The sequence below is a fragment of the Nothobranchius furzeri genome, chromosome 18 (assembly GCF_043380555.1).
Source record: "Nothobranchius furzeri strain GRZ-AD chromosome 18, NfurGRZ-RIMD1, whole genome shotgun sequence".
Lineage (NCBI taxonomy): Eukaryota > Metazoa > Chordata > Actinopteri > Cyprinodontiformes > Nothobranchiidae > Nothobranchius > Nothobranchius furzeri.
In genome coordinates, this window is record NC_091758.1 from 20,641,938 (window position 1) to 20,661,259 (window position 19,322).

The window sequence follows — 19,322 nt, forward strand, 5'->3', positions numbered from 1 at the left end:
AACCGGTGACAAAGGGCAGCCCTGGCAGAGTCCAACTCTCACCGGGAACAGGTCCAACTTACTACCGGCTATGCGGACCAAACTCACGCTCCTCTGGTAAAGGGACTGAATGGCCCTTAACAGAAAGCCACCCACCCCGTACTCCTGGAGCGTCCCCCACAGGGTGCCCCTGGGGACACGGTCATAAGCCTTCTCCAAATCCACAAAGCACATGTGGATTGGTTGGGCAAACTCCCATGCCCCCTCCATCACCCTTGCAAGGGTATAGAGCTGGTCCACAGTTCCACGGCCAGGACGAAAACCACATTGCTCCTCCTCAATCTGAGATTCAACTATCGATCAGACCCTCCTCTCCAGTACCTTGGAGTAGACCTTTCCAGGGAGGCTGAGGAGTGCGATCCCCCTATAGTTGGAACACACCCTCAGGTCACCCTTCTTAAAGATGGGGGCCACCACCCCGGTCTGCCACACTACAGAAACTGCCCCAGATGACTATGCAATGTTGTAGAGACGTGTCAACCACGACAACCCTACAACATCCATAGCCTTGAGATACCCAGGACAAACCTCATCTGCCCCCGGGGCTCCGCCGCTGTGTAGTTGTTTGACTACATTTTATTGTGACAAACAAAAACAGACAAAACCTGTAAGAGTGCAAATACTTATTTTACAGCTCTCTACATCCCGTTTCTGAAGCTTTCACAAAAATCTGTCAACATATCTCTAAACAAACCTGTACCAAACGCCACGCCATTTTTTTCTTCAGGTTCTCCAAAATCTCCTTCAGCTCACTGAGAGAAGACAAATTCTCATATCGCTCCTTCTTCTGTAGAAACTCCTGCCTCAGATCCTTCAGGCTCTGGTCATAAACAACAAATAAAGAAACGAATGAAAGAGAAATCTTTTCTGTTGTTCAACCTATTCATCATCTTGTGACTGCTCTGGTTTTCCAGATGCTGATGTATAAAGAGACATTAGTAGACGACTGACTTCCTATATTCATTCTTCTTATGAGAGTTTTGTCTCAATCATGGGATAATAAAGTTTATTCAATTACATTCAATGAATCTTTAAACACACACGAGGAGAAGAAGAAGAAGAACAAGAAGAAGAAGAAGAACAAGAACAAGAACAAGAACAACAAGAAGAAGAAGAACAAGAACAACAAGAAGAAGAAGAACAAGAAGAAGAAGAAGAAGAAAATATCATTTCTATAGCGCCTCTCAAGATAAAAACCATGAGGCGCTTCACGAAAACAAAAAATGTAAAAATTTAAAAGAGTTTAGAAAATGATTAAAAGTATATTTTAAATGAGCAAAAAATAGACAATTGTGATTAAAAAACAAAATGTTAAGAAAGAGAGAGAGTGAGTAGGAAAGAGGGAAATCAGTGGATATTATAATATTGTTCAGACACATGAATAAAACCACCTTCACACATTCTCAGAGTTAGCAGACACGCTGGCTCCCATCTTTCTTTCTCAAGAAGCTGCTTTGTGATAATAACCGGGTTACCGTTCAGTCATAATTACATTTCAGTGGTCTGAAAGGTAATCTTATATTCTACAACACATTAATGGACAGAAGGAAGCTCCCTCTAAGCAGATGCTTACCTGGGTTCAACCTTTAGTGTTAACAAATGAGCTATTACATTTTAAAAATCTTAGGTGTGTTCTTGCTGTGTCTTTCTAAATCCATGCTTTCGTTCTTTTTTAAACACAGAAACAGTTTTGTTTACCTGTTTGTAGCTACAGTTTTACAGCAAACATAATAACAGAAGAGAGAGACCGTAAACAAGAGGACAAACACATACAACACGCTTTAAAGACCTGCGCATACCCGACATGGGCAATAAACAAAGGAAAACAACAAACAAAAACAGAAAGCAAAGAACAACCCAAGAAAAGAACCAGAAACCCAGAAAGACAAGAACCAAAACCAGTGATAACCCTACCATACATCAGAGGCATAACGGAAAAAATAAGAGCAACAATGAAAAAACACAACATAAACACACCAACAAAGCCATACACAACAGTTAGAAACAGATTAGTACACCCAAAAGACAAAATATCAGCTGGACAAAAATGTGGAGTCATCTACGAAATCCCATGCAAACTCTGCAATAAAACATACATAGGAGAAACCGGACGCCAACTCAATACACGGACAATAGAACACAGAAAGGAGTGCGAGAAAGAGGCAAATCGTAAACACACAAGAGCAGCAAAACAAGAAGCAGAAAGTACAATAAAGAAGTCAGCCGTAACAGATCATTGCTTAAGAGAAAACCATATAATGGACTGGGACAGCACACGAATCATAACCACCGAACAACAAAAATACAAAAGATGGATCAAGGAAGCAATCGAGATAAGGAGACGTGGATGTGGGACCATGAACAGGGACGACGGAGTTTACACGCTGGACCACACATGGGACTGCATCGTCGGAGAGGGGAGAGCGGGCAGTAGAGGGCGACAACGTCCTCTGCTGCCCGCAGATAAACGGAGAAGGAAGTGACGCGCCACCATCAGCGTCAGCCTGAAGAAGCCGGCAGCCGTCGGCGAAACTGTAGCTACAAACAGGTAAACAAAACTGTTTCTGTGTTTAAAAAAGAACGAAAGCATGGACATTTTAAAAATGTTTTATAGAGATGAAAAATCCCAAGCAAGATGACAAACTGATGTTCTTCTGTAAATTTCTGGCAAACTGTTGAAGATGAAATACGATCGTTTTCATATTTTACCTCCTCTTGTTTCTCCACCTGCTGCCGCGTGATCCTCTCCGTGTTTTTGATGTGGATGTAATCTCTCTTCATCTGTTCGAGCAGCGTTGCTTTCATGAAAAACTACAAAACTGAAGATATTTGTTTACAGATCACTGAGAGAAAAAATATCCCCCTAGAATAAGAGGGATTTCTAGCTGTGTCTTTTTTTTCTCTCGATATAATCTAAAACGTGTCAGTGTGTGGTACCTTATATTTATCCGTTTCATTTTTTGAGTGCAGGAACTGTTTACTCATTTCTTGGCTGAGAATAGAGACGGGGTTATCCAACTGGAACACAAACACGTTTCTTGTTAAGGGCCTGGATTGTTCTGTTCTAAATTACCACCTTAAATTCAGGACATTTATGTTTATGTATTTTGCAGAAGCTTCCATCAGAACCTACTCACTATGTAACCTATTATGTATGTTTATAGCCAGTAGAAAGAAACCAGAGTATCCAGAGAAAACCCACATATGCATGTTCCAAGCAGAAAGGCAGCAGCAGCTGGGATTTGAACCAGCAACCTTCCTGCTGCAAGGCAACAGTGCAACCATGCAGCCCATTTGATATGAAGGTTTTAATAAAATTCCCAGCAGTTACCTGGATGTTGATCTAAAATTGACGTTAATTCTTCCTTCTTGTTTGAGACAAGTTGACCTAAAATATGAGAAAAATAAATTATTTAACCGACTAACACACCAGTGCTGCAGCAGCAAATGCTAAACCATAGAGAATAACTACAATTTTCATTATTGGCTATAAATGAACATAATTTCATGAATGCAGTTTCTTAAATGTGAGAATTGTTGTATTGGAAAAAAACATGTATTTTCAATGCATCACAAGTTCTTTGCAAAGAGCATATTCCACTGTTAAACGACAAACATATTCATGAAACACATTATTCCAAAAGAAAGTTGCAGATCAGTCAACTGGGTCGGCTCCAAAGGTTAATCAGTTGTAAATTTCCAATCATTTAATTGCGAGACTTTCTTTAAAATCCGTCCGGTACATCAAGAGGCAGACAGTCAACGTGGATCCCTTGGAGTTTGAGTTGTGGTGGACTTTTATTTAGAACATCACCAAAATGTGTCAGGGTGCGCTGGTGAGTGGAGCGGAGGTGAGGATCCACATGTAGGGGAGAAAGCAGGCAGGCAGACAAACTGGACAACTGAAAGGGTTTTAATGATTCACGCACGCAGGACATGGAAACAATGAAGCAACAAGAGACAAAGGACTGGAGGGGTTTAAATACAGGAGGGCTGGGAGCTTGGGTGATTGGGAAACAAGAGGCAGGTGGGAGCAATCAACAGGGACACAGGCTGAACCAAATGGAGAGACAGGACAGGGTGTGACAAAATGTAGCTCAATGTCCGTTAAATTAGAGAGTTACAGCCATTTATGCCTTTAATAAATCAGATGGCATTGCCAGCCATGGACAGTGATTACTGCTTCTTGGAAGTTTTGTTGAAATCTGTCAAAGAAAGACAAGCTTAGCCCCAGGTAGTTCAGGTTTAAAACAAAGACCAGGGTCTCATTTATCATGCTTACGCACAAAAAGGGGTCAGAAAACCGCGTGAGCAACTTTCTACACAAACTTTGGGATTTATGAAAGAAAACTTAGCGGAAAAATGTGCGCAACGTTAAGTTGACTAAGGACCCTGGCTTACGCACATTTTGGACATAGAGAGCACCTGCAGTGCTGCTGCTGAGAAGGGTAAAATTATGAAATCCTGCAGTATTATCACTTGTACTGATCCGTTTTAATACAGAACAAGACCCCCTACACACACACACACAGCGTGAAGTGCAGAATACGAAATGCAGAATATCAGCAGGGGGACAGATTGAGACAGAATGTCATGCGTCTGTGACAGTGTGTGTCCTGTCACTGTGACCCGATTGATCATGCGCCCTGGCTACTTGTACAGGAGAGATCTCTGTTTGGCTGACTGGTTAGCGAGCGTGACGTCCACCCGGGAGTCTGGAGATCAAATCCCGATTGGACCATCTTTTTTTATATCCGCCACAGATCTCTCTGAAGAATTCACAACATTGACGGCTTCAGCAACGCTGTGCCACTCCGTGGATTTTCTCTTATTTGTTTTGCAAAAGCACTTCCTTTCATTTCTCCACCTCACCCACAGGTACCTGAATTTCTGCTTCTGTGAAATTGCGCTTCCTTGATCTGCCTCGATCTACGGTCGCCATGTCATTGGCGGAGCGCTGCAACAGCCGGCTTATGTATATGCATGAGATCCACAAGGCACTTTGCACTGACTATTTATGGCAGTAAGTGGGCGTGGTGAGGGCAGTCTGCGACTAAAATGCAGCTGAGAAACATTCTCGTTAGTCTCCGATTTATGAAGCGGAGATTGCGTGCAGCTGTGCGTACTCCATGTTTGATAGATCACAAACCTACTTGGCGTAAGTACATTTTTTTTGCTGAGCTTAAGTACGGTTTTAGTAAGGATTCTACGCAATGTTTGATAAATGAGACCCCTGGTTAGCACTCAGAAGACGACTCTTAACTACTACATCTCCAAATTGTAGCTGTATTACTGTAAAATGTACTGAGAAACATTTTTGTTTTGGCTGAGGTTAATTTGCCAACTTGATCCTGAACTGACCTTTCTCCCAGGGATTATAAGGATAAATTACAGATTATGTAGCTAACACATAATTAGGAAACAAGTGCATTTTTTTCAAAGTGTGATTTGTATTTGTAGTGATTAGTATAAATTAATGCCTTGTCATTTGATTTTTGGGAAAAAAGCATTGGCGATCCTGTTTCAGGAAGTAAAAGTTAACCAGAGAAGTGGGGAGCATACAGCAGGATTTGGAGTCTTACTTAGACATCTCCCCTCTGAATGGCTAACATCAATGCGACACTAGCACTGACTTTGTTCACTCTGTAACGGTGATGTTTTATCTCTACAAGTATCTCCAGGGAGTTATGCCACGTTGTGGAGTTGCTAATGCTAACGGTTAGCTTCTACTAGGCGCGACGGGTGCTCTGCGCTTTCCTAGACACTAAATCAACAACAGCCTTCCCCGTTGGGAACCAAGACTGGTGAGTTCTTGAATTCTAATCTGACAATATGACGTGCAATTGCCACTGGCTTTTCTAATCCGAGCATTTCCACATCTATTTTCTATCGGCAGCTAATGCAGGAAGTAGGGGTAGAAGACAATTTTCACATTGAAACTCAAAGTGACAAATCATATCATATTTTTTAAAATAACAAGAAAAAACAAAAATTCTCAGTGAAATTAGCCTAAAAAAGTTTACTAAACTCATAAAACTGGAAAAAAAAACACATTCCATATCTATGAAAACTCACCTGATTTATTCTTCAGTTTGTAACTTCGAGAGCCATCACCTGAGATGCGTTGCTCAATGGAGATGTAGTCACCATAGGCATCCTTCTTGTAAGCATCTGGCCCTTTGTTTCTCAGCTTTACAGTTATATCTGAGGTACTAAGAAGCAGGACATAAATACCATAGTGACTTCTGGTAAGGAAAACTTCACAACTACATGAAATTATGACTCATTTACCTTTCACCAGCTTTCACAAAATCCTTGAGCGACACCCCTCTGTTCGTCACAGTGGCCTTTCCACCGAGGCCGACAATCAAAGCAGTCAAGATGGCACTTTTCCCACCTGAGATGGTCATATACACATCAAAGGTGATGCGTGTTATACTTATATCTACTAGTGAAATAAGACCAAAACATTGTCAGGAGATAAAAGGGTGAGTGCTCCCATCCGCCCAGCACCATGCCAACATTAAAGCAGCCTGAGAATATTTATGCATGGAGCTGAGTCAAAGGATCAGACTCACTCACAGTTTAGCCTCAGGCCAGCCACAAATAAAGAATGGCACCAAAACATCCTCCCAGTGGAACTTCTCCCAAACATTTAACAGTTTGGTGATGAACAATGTATTTCCTAACATGATGGAGCACCAGGTCACAGGGCTGAAGTCAGAACGGAGGTCTGAAGAACAAAACATCTAAATTTTGAGTTAATGACGTAGCCTAGTGAACTAGACCAAATTCTTGCTTTGCAAAGTTTGGTCTAGGAAAGCTACATCGGAACCTCTGCAGCCCCTAGCAGCATTCTGGCGAGCCAATCGCAACTCTTCTAGGGGATTCAAACTGACAGAGCACTGTGATTGGTCCACAATAGTGGACAATAGGGGACCAATCACAGTGCCCTGCTTTGTGGGCCAATTAAGGTGATCTATTGGTCTGGTGGGCGGGATGATGCGACGGAGTGGAACAAGATGGCAACAGCTCATTTGAAACGAATTTTACATCAATTCTGGACAATTTGGACTTTGGCTTTATTAGAATCAGGAGCAAATAAATCTATTTAAGACCTTTATTTATAAAACGCATGTCTTTTCACCTTCTTCAACAGCAGACTGCCTCGTTTTCCAACATCCATTGCGATGAGTATGTCACGTTGTTTGTTGTCCAGTAGCATACAGATCGGTAGGACCCGCCCTACGACCGAGAGCTGTCAATGGAGCATTGCCAGACTAATGAACATATTTATTTAGTTTGGCTTGCCAGGCTATCAATGACCAGGAACGTCCTTCTATCAATCCCATTGAGAACTTGTGGACAATCCTCAAGAGATGTTTGAAAAAACACAATTGAACTATGCAAGATTATGCAGGAAAGGGTTACAATCAGTCAGGATGTGAACCAGAAGTTAGTTTATGACATCATTATTGGAATAATTGTCGAGGTCTTGGAAAAAAGGACCAATACTGCAAACATAGACTCTTTGTGTAAAATGATAAATTACCTGCAATTGTATAGCGCTGTTCTAAGTCAGAGGACTCCAAAGAGCTTTACAGTACAGTCAATCATTCACACACACATTCACGCACTGGTGGTGATGAGCTACACTGTAGCCACAACAGAAGCTACGTCTCCACACAGTCTGCACCACCGTCCCTCCGACCACCACCAGCAGGCAAGAATGGTGACATGTCCTAACTCCTGAGCCCCTCTCGTCCCCAATATAAACAAAATATAACTGTCATTTAAACCTTTAAATAATAGAAAATAGAATCATTTTCCCATAATTATAGATATGTTTGACAAAAATATCTAAAAATACAGAAGCAGCCAAACTTGTAGAAATGAAAAACCTATTTTCAAACTAGTTGACCGTGACAGTGCACCAGTTATTTAGTGAGCATCTTGTAAATAACATTTTTATCATTTTTTTGCACATGTAACCAGTATCTTTACACAGAAGTTACAAGTGATGTTATATAAAATCACAAAACCAAGTTGTAGTCAGCAAAATGGAAACCTATTCTAATGGTGTTCTAGATGCAGTTACTTACTCCCATTGTTGCCAACGATGAACTTCACATGGGGCCCAAACTGGAACGGACCCAGAGAGTAGTGGCACATGAAATTTTTCAAAGTGATGCTTTCAATCAAACCAATGTCTCCCTGCAAGAGAAATGCAAAAAATTAAAAATAAAACATTACTTTGAGTGCTGGTGAGAAGTTAGGACAAATAAAAGGAATAAATACTCACTGATGCAGCATGATTGAAGGTATTTGAAGATGGTCTTAGATGTTTAAAATCATCTGATGCATTTTCACCACCTACAACTGTCACTCTGCAGATCTTCAAAGTTGTCGAATCACCAATGACTTTGGCCTTCCTCTTGCTCATTTTGAGAGCGTCACTGAAAACATGAGCAAATCTATTATTAGAATAAACGGTTTCATGACTCGAGACCTTTACTTCCTGCTCCTTTTGTGACACACACACACACACACACACACACAAATAAATAAATAAATATTTAGTACAAATACCAAAAGATTTACACATCTTCACATAACAATTTAACCCTCTCAGGCTCAAAATAAGTTTTGATAAAAGGACGAACAACTAAGTCCTTCAGGGGTACTTCTGAGTTAAAAAATGCTCATGAAATACATATGTGGAGTAACCAGGTAGGTTTTAATGTTGCAAATCTGCAACGCCTGCCATCAGAGGGTTAAAAGCATGTGCCGATGGAAAAAAAACAGATATTTTAGTCATGCTGACATGCTGACATGATGCTACTTGATGTTGTTACTTGATGTTTTCACTTGAAGTTGTTACTGTCAGGATCTGCTCCTACCCCTCTGACTCTTGGGCCTAGTCCACATGTAGCCGGTTTATTTAAAAAACGAATATCCGCCCCTCCAAAAACTTGCATCCACACCACCTCGTTTAAAAAAAAAACTCTGTCCACACGTACTCGGATAAATACGTTGTTAAGGACATGCCAGACCTGTAGGCGGCAGTACTTTCCCCGTTCTTAACCTCGTCCTTCATCTGTGGTCTTCCGCAAGGAGCAGTAATTCCGCTTGCAAAAACAAACAAGCAAAAAGCGCTTGGACCATTGATAAAGCGAGCGCAGCTCTGAGGGCATCCATGCTGTCGGCTAGTGTAAACACAGGTCGCACACGTGATGTCAGCATTTTTTTGTCGCGGAAAGTGACGTTGCGGACCTTAGAACTCCGGTTTTGTCTGTCCACACGCACACACCCAAAACGGAGAAAACGTAGATCTTCACTTTGGCCGGAGTTTATAAAAAGATCCGTTTTCGTGTGAAAAAACTCCGTTTTCGTGTGGATGACAGGCCAAAACATAGAAATATATCTACGTTTTGGCAGATCCACGGCTACGTGTGGACAGGGCCTTGGTCTCATCTGCCCCTGATTAGATGTTTATTGGACTCATCTGCCCTTTGTTATCCTGCCCATGTGTTCCTGATTGTTCCTTGTGTAATTATACTCTGTTTGCTCTTGTCCTTTGTCAGGTCATTGTTGGTTTCCACCCCGTTATGTTGCTCCTCTTGTATCATCCCACCTCCCATCATTCATTAAATCTGTTTTATGTTACCTGAGCTGCATTTCTGCCTCCTGGTCTAGCTCCACCACAAATGGGTCCACCTCCACCCACACCGCATCGTGACAGAATGACCCGACCAACCTGGACCGGTGGTGAGCTCTAACACCTGCCTGGAGGATTATTTGTTTTTGCTTTGTCTCCGTTCCAGCCTTCCAGCGGAAGGAGTTCTGTTTCGAGGGGTTTCGGCGCATCCTACCTGTTTCAGGGGTGTTTGAACCCATTCTCCTCTCCTGCTGTCCGCCCTGTCCTGTTTTTGCCTCGGAAGCTTGAGAAGTCCTGGAGTATCAGTGGAGTAAACCCCCTACGCACACCAACGTTCCCCGGGTGGTAGGGCTCGTCTCCCCGCTCCTCTTCTGTTTACATTCACCTGAGCCTCTGCCTTTGGACCCAGAGTATCCTGATGTGCACCTGCTCTGACCGGATTGTTGAGTACCTGCCGCTGATCCTGGTTCCCTCGCTCTGCTTCTCTACAGTTCATCAACCTTTCGGCTATCTCCAGATCTCCTCTGGATGTTCATCTCCAGTCCAGCATGGCCAAAGGGCTCCGGTCCAGCCTGGCCAAGAGGTTCCGGTCCAGCCTGTCCAAAGGGCTCCAGTCCAGCCTGTCCTAGAGGTTTCGGTCCAGCCTGGCCAAAAGGACGCCGGTCCAGCCTGTCAAAGAGGCTCCGTCTGCAGAGGTTCCACCTGTCCGGGAGGTTCTTCACCCGGCCCAGCAGGTGCAGCTGGTCCGAGAGTGCTCGTCTTCTGCTGAGGAGTCTACGTCTGCTGCTGCAGGGTCCACATCTGCTGCTGCAGAATCTACGCCTGCTACTGCGGAGTCTACGTCTTCAGAGTTCCCGAGTCTACATCTTCAGAGTTCCCGAGTCTTGTCCCCTTAGCCTCCCGAATCCACGTCCCCTCAGCCTCCCGAGTCTACGTCCCCTCAGCCTCCCGAGTCTCCTGGTCCCCTTGTGTTCGTTTTGTGTGTCGTCTGGGTGTCTGGTATCCGCCCCTTGAGGGGGGGGTACTGTCAGGATCTGCTCCTACCCCATTGACTCTTGGTCTCATCTGTCCCTGATTAGATGTTTATTGGACTCACCTGCCCCATGTTATCCTGCCCATGTGTTCCTGATTGTTCCTTGTGTATTTATACTCCCTGTTTGCTCTTGTCCTTTGTCAGGTCATTGTTGGTTTTCACCCCGTTATGTTGCTCCTCTTGTATCATCCCACCTACCATCATTCACTAAATCCATTTTATGTTACCTGAGCTGCATTTCTGCCTCCTGGTCCTGCTCCACCACACATGGATCCACCTCCACCCACACCGCATTGTGACAGTTACTTGATGTTGCTATATGATGTTTTTATGTGATATTGTTACATGACGTTATCTGACTATGTTGTTAAAACCCATTGTCAAATTATCTCATTTATGTTGTCTGGCTGCTTCATTAGCCAATCTGATGTCATTAGGCTAAAACAAATTCTAAATGAGTAATAATTACCCAAGATTGTTGCAAGAAAGAAAATGTGTGCATTGTTTATTTCCATGTGTTTAGCCTGTTGCTTCCTGGGTTCCTGCAAGACGCTTTTCTACACATGAATTTTTTTTTTATTCGTGGTTTTTAGTAGTCGAAGGTTACAATACTTGATTACTATCTATGTGTGTATATACATGTACCTTTGTTATTATGTTTCTTCAAATAATTCTCTTAAATGTTAGTGCTGCTGCAACGAGTGAATTTCCCCACTGTGGGATCAAAGTCTATTCTATTCTATTCTATTCTATTCTAATACTTCAGAAGACGATAACTTTACAGCAATACAGAACAATTTAATAAAACAAACAGCGTTGAATCTTATAACATGTTACTCATTTATGCACAGAAGTAAAATGACCTAATGTTAACACACTTGTGCAGATAAGGTATCATAGACAAACACATTTTAGCATATTTGGAACCTCATATATTTGTAGATCACAAAAGCTGCAGCTAGACTGAACAAATCCAAAGTTCCTTATTATTCTTGAGACGGAACAAAGATCTTGATAATTATAGAAACGAATACCTCTGGGTTTTAATGAAAGCTAATCACCACTGTTTTCCTCACAAACATCACACCTGGCATCTCTTACTGGTGTCAAGCCAGCCTCCAGTTGGAGACTTGCAGTCAAGCCAGCCTCGTTTATTGTCGCTTCCCCATCTATTCAAAGTATTACGGGAAGGGATGTGGAAACCGGATTTCAAAATAAAATTCAACTTTGAGTGAATTATCAGATATTTTAAGAACATAATAACAAATAATTTAGGCTTGTTCACTATTAGCGCCCTGTCAATATCAAGGCCATCTTATTTTAAATTTCAAAGTAAAAGCCCTTTGAATTTTCATTTTTGAACTACTCTTTCAATGACTTCAGAATGCTCTTAAAAGCAAAAGTCATATTTCCAAAGAGCAGTTGCATTTTGTATCAACACTATCAAACCACAGCAATTTGAAATTGCCCATATTTGACCAACTCTTTTAACGATTTCAAAAAGCTCTAAAATGGAAAATTGCTGTTTCCACAGGGTAATTCCACTTTAGATCAACAGTATACAACCCCACAGTGATACTGTATCAATATCAAGTCATTCTGATGTTGCCTTCCAAAATAAAGGCCTTTTAAAATTGCCCATATACGACCAAACTTTCAGTGATTTCAAAATGCTCTAAAATGGAAAATTGCTGTTTCCACAGTGTCACGATCTGCCCCTGCCCGCCTGACTGTGTTCCTCTCCTGCCACGATTACCCTTATTGTTCTCACCTGTCCCTCGTTTACCTGCCCATGTTTCCCTAATTAGTCCTCTGTATTTAAACCACCTGTTTTGCCCCTGTCCTTTGTCAGTTCATTGTTGTTGTTTGTTGGTGTTCCTGTTCATCCCATCCTGCCATTAAACCATTTTTACTTTTACTGAAGCCTGCATTTTTACCTCCTGCTCAGCTCATCCACACATGGTCCGCCGTCTCCACCTCCTACACCGTGACAGAATGAACTGACCAAACCTGGACCTGTGGTGAGCTAACACCTGATCCCTGGAGGATTTATTTTTTGCTTTTTCTCCTTTAGCAGAAGGAGATTCTGGCCCAGGGTGTTGGCGCATCCTACCTGTTCTCCGGGGTGGTCAAGCCTCTGGGTGGGTTTCGGCGCATCCAGTCCGTTTCCTGTGGTGGTCGAGCCCTTCTCCTCTCCTGCTTTCTGCCCCCGTCCCGTTTGTGTCATGGAAGCCGCGGATCCTGGAGCTTGGAAGGAGTTACACCCCCTACGCACGGCATCGTTCTCCGGGGTGGTAGGGCTGGTCTCCCCGCTCTTCTCCTGCTTCCCTGCACCCAAGCCTCTGCCTGAGATCCAGCGAATCGTGCTGTGCACCTGCTCAGACCGGTTGTCGAGCACCTGCCACCGAGCTGGGTTTCCTCGCGTCGCTCCTGCCGTTCGTCCACTTCCTGGTCCACGCTGTGGGGCTTATTCCTGCAGGTCTCGTGCTGCTGCAGCCTCTGCTGGGTCCCACGCCTGCTCCTGCAGTTCTCTGCCTGGGTCCCACGCCTGCTCCTGCAGCCCCTGCTGGGTCCCACGCCTGTTCCTGCAGTTCTCTGCCTGGGTCCCAAGCCTGTTCCTGCAGTTCTCTGCCTGGGTCCCACGCCTGCTCCTGCAGTTCTCTGCCTGGGTCCCACGCCTGCTCCTGCAGTTCTCTGCCTGGGTCCCACGCCTGCTCCTGCAGTTCTCTGCCTGGGTCCCACGCCTGCTCCTGCAGTTCTCTGCCTGGGTTCCACGCCTCTTCACGTCCAGCCAAGTCTTCACGTTCCAGCCAAGTCTTCACGTTCCAGCCAAGTCTTCACGTTCCAGCCAAGTCTTCACGTTCCAGCCCAGTCTTCACGTTCCAGCCCAGTCTTCACGTTCCAGCCCAGTCTTCACGTTCCAGCCCAGTCTTCACATTCCAGCCAAGTCTAGTCCCGTCCCGTTTCTGTCCAGTCTCGTTTCTGTCCAGTCTTCACGTTCCAGCCAAGTCTAGACCCGTCCCGTTTCTGTCCAGTCTCGTTTCTGTCCAGTCTTCACGTTCCAGCCAAGTCTTCACGTTCCAGCCCAGTCTTCACGTTCCAGCCCAGTCTTCACGTTCCAGCCCAGTCTTCACGTTCCAGCCCAGTCTTCACGTTCCAGCCCAGTCTTCACGTTCCAGCCCAGTCTTCACGTTCCAGCCAAGTCTAGTCCCGTCCCGTTTCTGTCCAGTCTCGTTTCTGTCCAGTCTTCACGTTCCAGCCAAGTCTTCACGTTCCGTTCCAGCCAAGTCTTCACGTTCCGTTCCAGCCAAGTCTTCATGTTCCGTTCCAGCCAAGTCTTCACGTTCCGTTCCAGCCAAGTCTTCACGTTCCGTTCCAGCCAAGTCTTCACGTTCCGTTCCAGCCAAGTCTTCACGTTCCGTTCCAGCCAAGTCTTCACGTTCCGTTCCAGCCAAGTCTTCCGTTCCAGCCAAGTCTTCCGTTCCAGCCAAGTCTTCACGTTCCAGCCAAGTCTTCACGTTCCAGCCAAGTCTTCATGTTCCGTTCCAGCCAAGTCTTCACGTTCCGTTCCAGCCAAGTCTTCACGTTCCGTTCCAGCCAAGTCTTCACGTTCCAGCCAAGTCTTCACGTCCCGTTCCAGCCAAGTCTTCACGTCCCGTTCCAGCCAAGTCTTCACGTCCCGTTCCAGCCAAGTCTTCACGTCCCGTTCCAGCCAAGTCTTCACGTCCCATTCCGTTCCAGCCAAGTCTAGTCCCGTCCCGTTCCAGCCAAGTCTTCACGTCCCGTTCCGTTCCAGCCAAGTCTAGTCCCGTCCCGTTCCAGCCAAGACTTCACGTTCCGTTCCAGCCAAGTCTAGTCCCATCCCGTTCCAGCCAAGTCTAGTCCCGTCCCGTTCCAGCCAAGACTTCACGTTCCGTTCCAGCCAAGTCTAGTGCCATCCCGTTCCAGCCAAGACTTCACGTTCCGTTCCAGCCAAGTCTAGTCCCGTCCCGTTCCAGCCAAGACTTCACGTTCCGTTCCAGCCAAGTCTAGTCCCGTCCCGTTCCAGCCAAGTCTTCACGTCCCGTTCCAGCCAAGTCTTCACGTCCCGTTCCAGCCAAGTCTTCACGTCCCGTTCCAGCCAAGTCTTCACGTCCTGTTCCGTTCCAGCCAAGTCTAGTCCCGTCCCGTTCCAGCCAAGACTTCACGTTCCGTTCCAGCCAAGTCTAGTCCCGTCCCATTCCAGCCAAGACTTCACGTTCCGTTCCAGCCAAGTCTAGTCCCATCCCGTTCCAGCCAAGTCTTCACGTTCCGTTCCAGCCAAGTCTTCACGTTCCAGCCAAGTCTAGTCCCGTCCCATTCCAGCCAAGTCTTCACGTTCCAGCCAAGTCTTCACATTCCAGCCAAGTCTTCACGTTCCAGCCAAGTCTAGTCCCGTTCCAGCCAAGTCTAGTCCCGTCCCGTTTCTGTCCAGTCTTCACGCTCCAGCCAAGTCTAGTCCCGTCCCGTTCCAGCCAAGTCTTCACGTTCCAGCCAAGTCTAGTCCCGTCCCGTTCCAGCCAAGTCTTCACGTTCCGTTCCAGCCAAGTCTTCCGTTCCAGCCAAGTCTTCACGTTCCAGCCAAGTCTTCACGTTCAAGCCAAGTCTTCACGTTCCAGCCAAGTCTTCACGTTCCGTTCCAGCCAAGTCTTCACGTTCCGTTCCAGCCAAGTCTTCACGTTCCAGCCAAGTCTTCACGTCCCGTTCCAGCCAAGTCTTCACGTCCCGTTCCAGCCAAGTCTTCACGTCCCGTTCCAGCCAAGTCTTCACGTCCCGTTCCGTTCCAGCCAAGTCTAGTCCCGTCCCGTTCCAGCCAAGTCTTCACGTCCCGTTCCGTTCCAGCCAAGTCTAGTCCCATCCCGTTCCAGCCAAGACTTCACGTTCCGTTCCAGCCAAGTCTAGTCCCGTCCCGTTCCAGCCAAGACTTCACGTTCCGTTCCAGCCAAGTCTAGTCCCGTCCCGTTCCAGCCAAGTCTTCACGTCCCGTTCCAGCCAAGTCTTCACGTCCCGTTCCAGCCACGTCTTCACGTCCCGTTCCAGCCAAGTCTTCACGTCCCGTTCCAGCCAAGTCTTCACGTCCCGTTCCGTTCCAGCCAAGTCTAGTCCCGTCCCGTTCCAGCCAAGACTTCACGTTCCGTTCCAGCCAAGTCTAGTCCCGTCCCGTTCCAGCCAAGACTTCACGTTCCGTTCCAGCCAAGTCTAGTCCCATCCCGTTCCAGCCAAGTCTTCACGTTCCGTTCCAGCCAAGTCTAGTCCCGTCCCGTTCCAGCCAAGTCTTCACGTTCCAGCCAAGTCTTCACATTCCAGCCAAGTCTTCACGTTCCAGCCAAGTCTAGTCCCGTTCCAGCCAAGTCTAGTCCCGTCCAGTTTCTGTCCAGTCTTCACGCTCCAGCCAAGTCTAGTCCCGTCCCGTTCCAGCCAAGTCTTCACGTTCCAGCCAAGTCTAGTCCCGTCCCGTTCCAGCCAAGTCTTCACGTTCCAGCCAAGTCTAGTCCCGTCCCGTTCCAGCCAAGTCTTCACGTTCCAGCCAAGTCTAGTCCCGTCCCATTTCTGTCCAGTCTTCACGTTACAGCCAAGTCTAGTCCCGTCCCGTTTCTGTCCAGTCTTCACGTTCCAGCCAAGTCTAGTCCCGTCCCGTTTCTGTCCAGTCTTCACGTTCCAGCCAAGTCAAGTCCCGTTCCAGCCAAGTCTAGTCCCGTCCTGTTTCTGTCCAGTCTCGTTCCTGTCCAGTCTTCGAGTCCCTGTCTCCTGTTTCGTGTGGCCTTATGGGCGTCTGGTATCCGCCCTTAAGGGGGGGTACTGTCACGATCTGCCCCTGCCCGCCTGACTGTGTTCCTCTCCTGCCATGATTACCCGTATTGTTCTCACCTGTCCCTCGTTTACCTGCCCATGTTTCCCTAATTAGTCCTCTGTATTTAAACCACCTGTTTTGCCCCTGTCCTTTGTCAGTTCATTGTTGTTTGTTGGTGTTCCTGTTCATCCCATCCTGCCATTAAACCATTTTTACTTTTACTGAAGCCTGCATTTTTTCCTCCTGCTCAGCTCATCCACACATGGTCCGCCGTCTCCACCTCCTACACCGTGACACACAGGGTAATTCCACTTTTGATCAACAGTATACAAACCCACAGTGATACCATATCAATATCATGATATTCTGATGTTGCCTTCCAAAATAAAGTTCTTTTAAAATTGCCCATATACGACCTAATTTTCAGTGATTTCAAAATGCTCTAAAATGGAAAATTGCTGTTTCAACAGGGTAATTCCACTTTAGATCAACAGTATACAACTCCACAGTGATACTAATATCAAGTCATTCTGATGTTGCGTTTCAAAATGCCTTTGAAGCGCATTCTGAAGTCATTGAAAGAGTAGTTCAAAAATGAAAATTCACAGGGCTTTTACTTTGAAATCCAAAATAAGATTGCCTTGATATTGACAGGGTGCTAATAGTGAACAAGCCTAAATTATTTGTTATGTTCTTAAAATATCTGATAATTCACTCGAAGTTGAATTTTATTTTGAAATCCGGTTTCCACATCCATTCCCGTAATAACTTGAATAGACGGGGAACAGAAAACAAACTGGAGGCTGGCTTGACTGCAAGTCTCCAACTTGAGGCTGGCTTGACACCAGTCATCTCTTCTCTGGAGAGGGAATAAAATTACCAGTGGGGGGTAGGTTTAATTAAAAGATAAAATGTGAGTGATCATTATAATGATCCCTAATTAGGGAAGAAGATCAATGAAGGTTAAAAAGAAACTGCATCAGCTCTAATCTGATGAATAAATTCACTAAATTACAAGATAAGCTATAAAATGAGTTTCATAAACACTAGTTGTGTAGAGAAGCGTCTTGCAGGAAGCAAAAGGCTGAACACATGGAAATAAACAAAGCACGCAGCTTCTTTTTGGCAGCAATCCTGGGTAGTTCTAATATTTATTCTGCAATTTCAAATAAATGAGCCGCGTTTTTCTCCACCTCTCAACTTTCTAACCCCACTAACGTGTTTCCAGTGTTTCACTAAACAAGAAAATGAGACAGGAAAGCGGAAACCCTTCAAATTGTTGCTAATTTGGTAGGTAATGCTTTTATAATTTATTTTTTCCAGTTGGTACATAAAAAGATGAGTGCGCCTACCATCACCAGCCTGCCAGCCGCAGTATCCTGGCCATGGGAACGGGAACAACCAGTGATGGGTCCAGCACATCCAGCAACACCGACACACCGGCGCATGTGTCAAGCTCATGGAGCGAAACCTGTGTCGATGCGTGTGTTGCTTTGAGAAAAAGTCACGTGACCGACACTGCTGCTGTGCCGCTCATTGCCAAGGTGCCAAACAGTGTTTATAAGGTATCGACTCTGCATCTGTCAACGAGATGAGTCGCCGTGAAAAAAATTACAATTTCAAAGGTAAAACAAGACATCCCTCTCTACATCAACAAAATTGAGCCAGAGAGAAAAAGAAAAGTTTCTGCTGTGTGGGATCATTTTGATCTTTTAACTTGCTAATAAGGTGTTTGTCTTTCCCTGTTTCTGCGCATCTGTCAGAGTTGAAAACAGCATGTGACTAGTGTAAATTCTTTGTTTAATTTTATTTAGGTTAAATGTCGCATCTGCTCAGCGGAGTTGTCAGAGCACATCCTCAATGCTGAGACATTAGCGTCAAGCATGAAAATGAAGAGGAAGCAAATACACCAAGAACGGACACAGGTAGACCTATATAGACACTGGGCATGCTTTCTCACAACTGTTTTACTAATATATGTTTTATAATTTTGAAATAAAGAATCTAGGAAGATTGCTCTGGACCAAGCAGTCCTGCTGCCAACCCCTGAGCATTGTGGAGAGTGAGGGGTTCAGGGGGTTGATTCTGGTCCTTGATCCATCTTACGTTTTGCCAACCAGAAAGGTTTGTATGCACATGTTACTCATGTAATATATACAGTGCTTAACAAATGTATTAGACCATCATCTGATTTAAGGTTTATGCAGCAAACAAAAATAAACACTTGTGATTCAAACATCATGCATGCTTGAATAATTTCCGTCCGGTGTGTCAGCTCACATTTGGGTATAAAACTGGATTCAGTTTTAAATTCCTACCTTCTATTCAACAGGGCAAAACACAGAGAACTTCATAGCTGGATGTTTTTCTTGCTTTAATGACAGGTGGTCTAATTAATGTGTTAAGTACTAGACTGATTTGATTTTGATTCATTTTCAGACGGTTAAGGAAATGATGGCCAAAAAGCATGCGGAGGAACTCGAACAAGTAAAAAGCGAAGTACAGCAAGCTGTGGCAGTGAGTATAACAGCTGACATGTGGACCTGCTTGAACATGGAGGCTTAGCTCTTACCTGTCACTACATCAATGATAATATGCAGTTGTGTACATCTGTGTTGGGAGTCAAACACTTTCCACAAAGTCACACTGCTGACAATCTGGCCCAAGTCAAAAGGGGCATGATGGATGACTGGGCCATAACAAACAAGGTAAGGTGTCTTGTGACCGACGCAGCACCAAACATGATAGCAGCAACACGAACTCTTCAAATTCGACATTCAATC

At 45.0% G+C, this 19,322-nt stretch overlaps 1 protein-coding gene across 1 annotated transcript in view; it reads right to left on the minus strand.

The window, feature by feature from the left end:
• The window catches only part of smc6 (structural maintenance of chromosomes 6), a 40,049-nt gene extending 21,351 nt beyond the window's left edge, over positions 1-18,698 (minus strand). Inside the window, 9 exon segments of the mRNA XM_070546776.1 lie at positions 734-859; positions 2,749-2,850; positions 2,977-3,070; positions 3,379-3,427; positions 6,115-6,251; positions 6,331-6,436; positions 8,142-8,253; positions 8,342-8,495; positions 17,892-18,698. Of these exon segments, the coding sequence (XP_070402877.1) occupies positions 734-859; positions 2,749-2,850; positions 2,977-3,070; positions 3,379-3,427; positions 6,115-6,251; positions 6,331-6,436; positions 8,142-8,253; positions 8,342-8,482 (867 nt within the window). The 5' untranslated portion in view covers positions 8,483-8,495; positions 17,892-18,698.
• Positions 18,699-19,322: the final 624 nt, after the last annotated feature.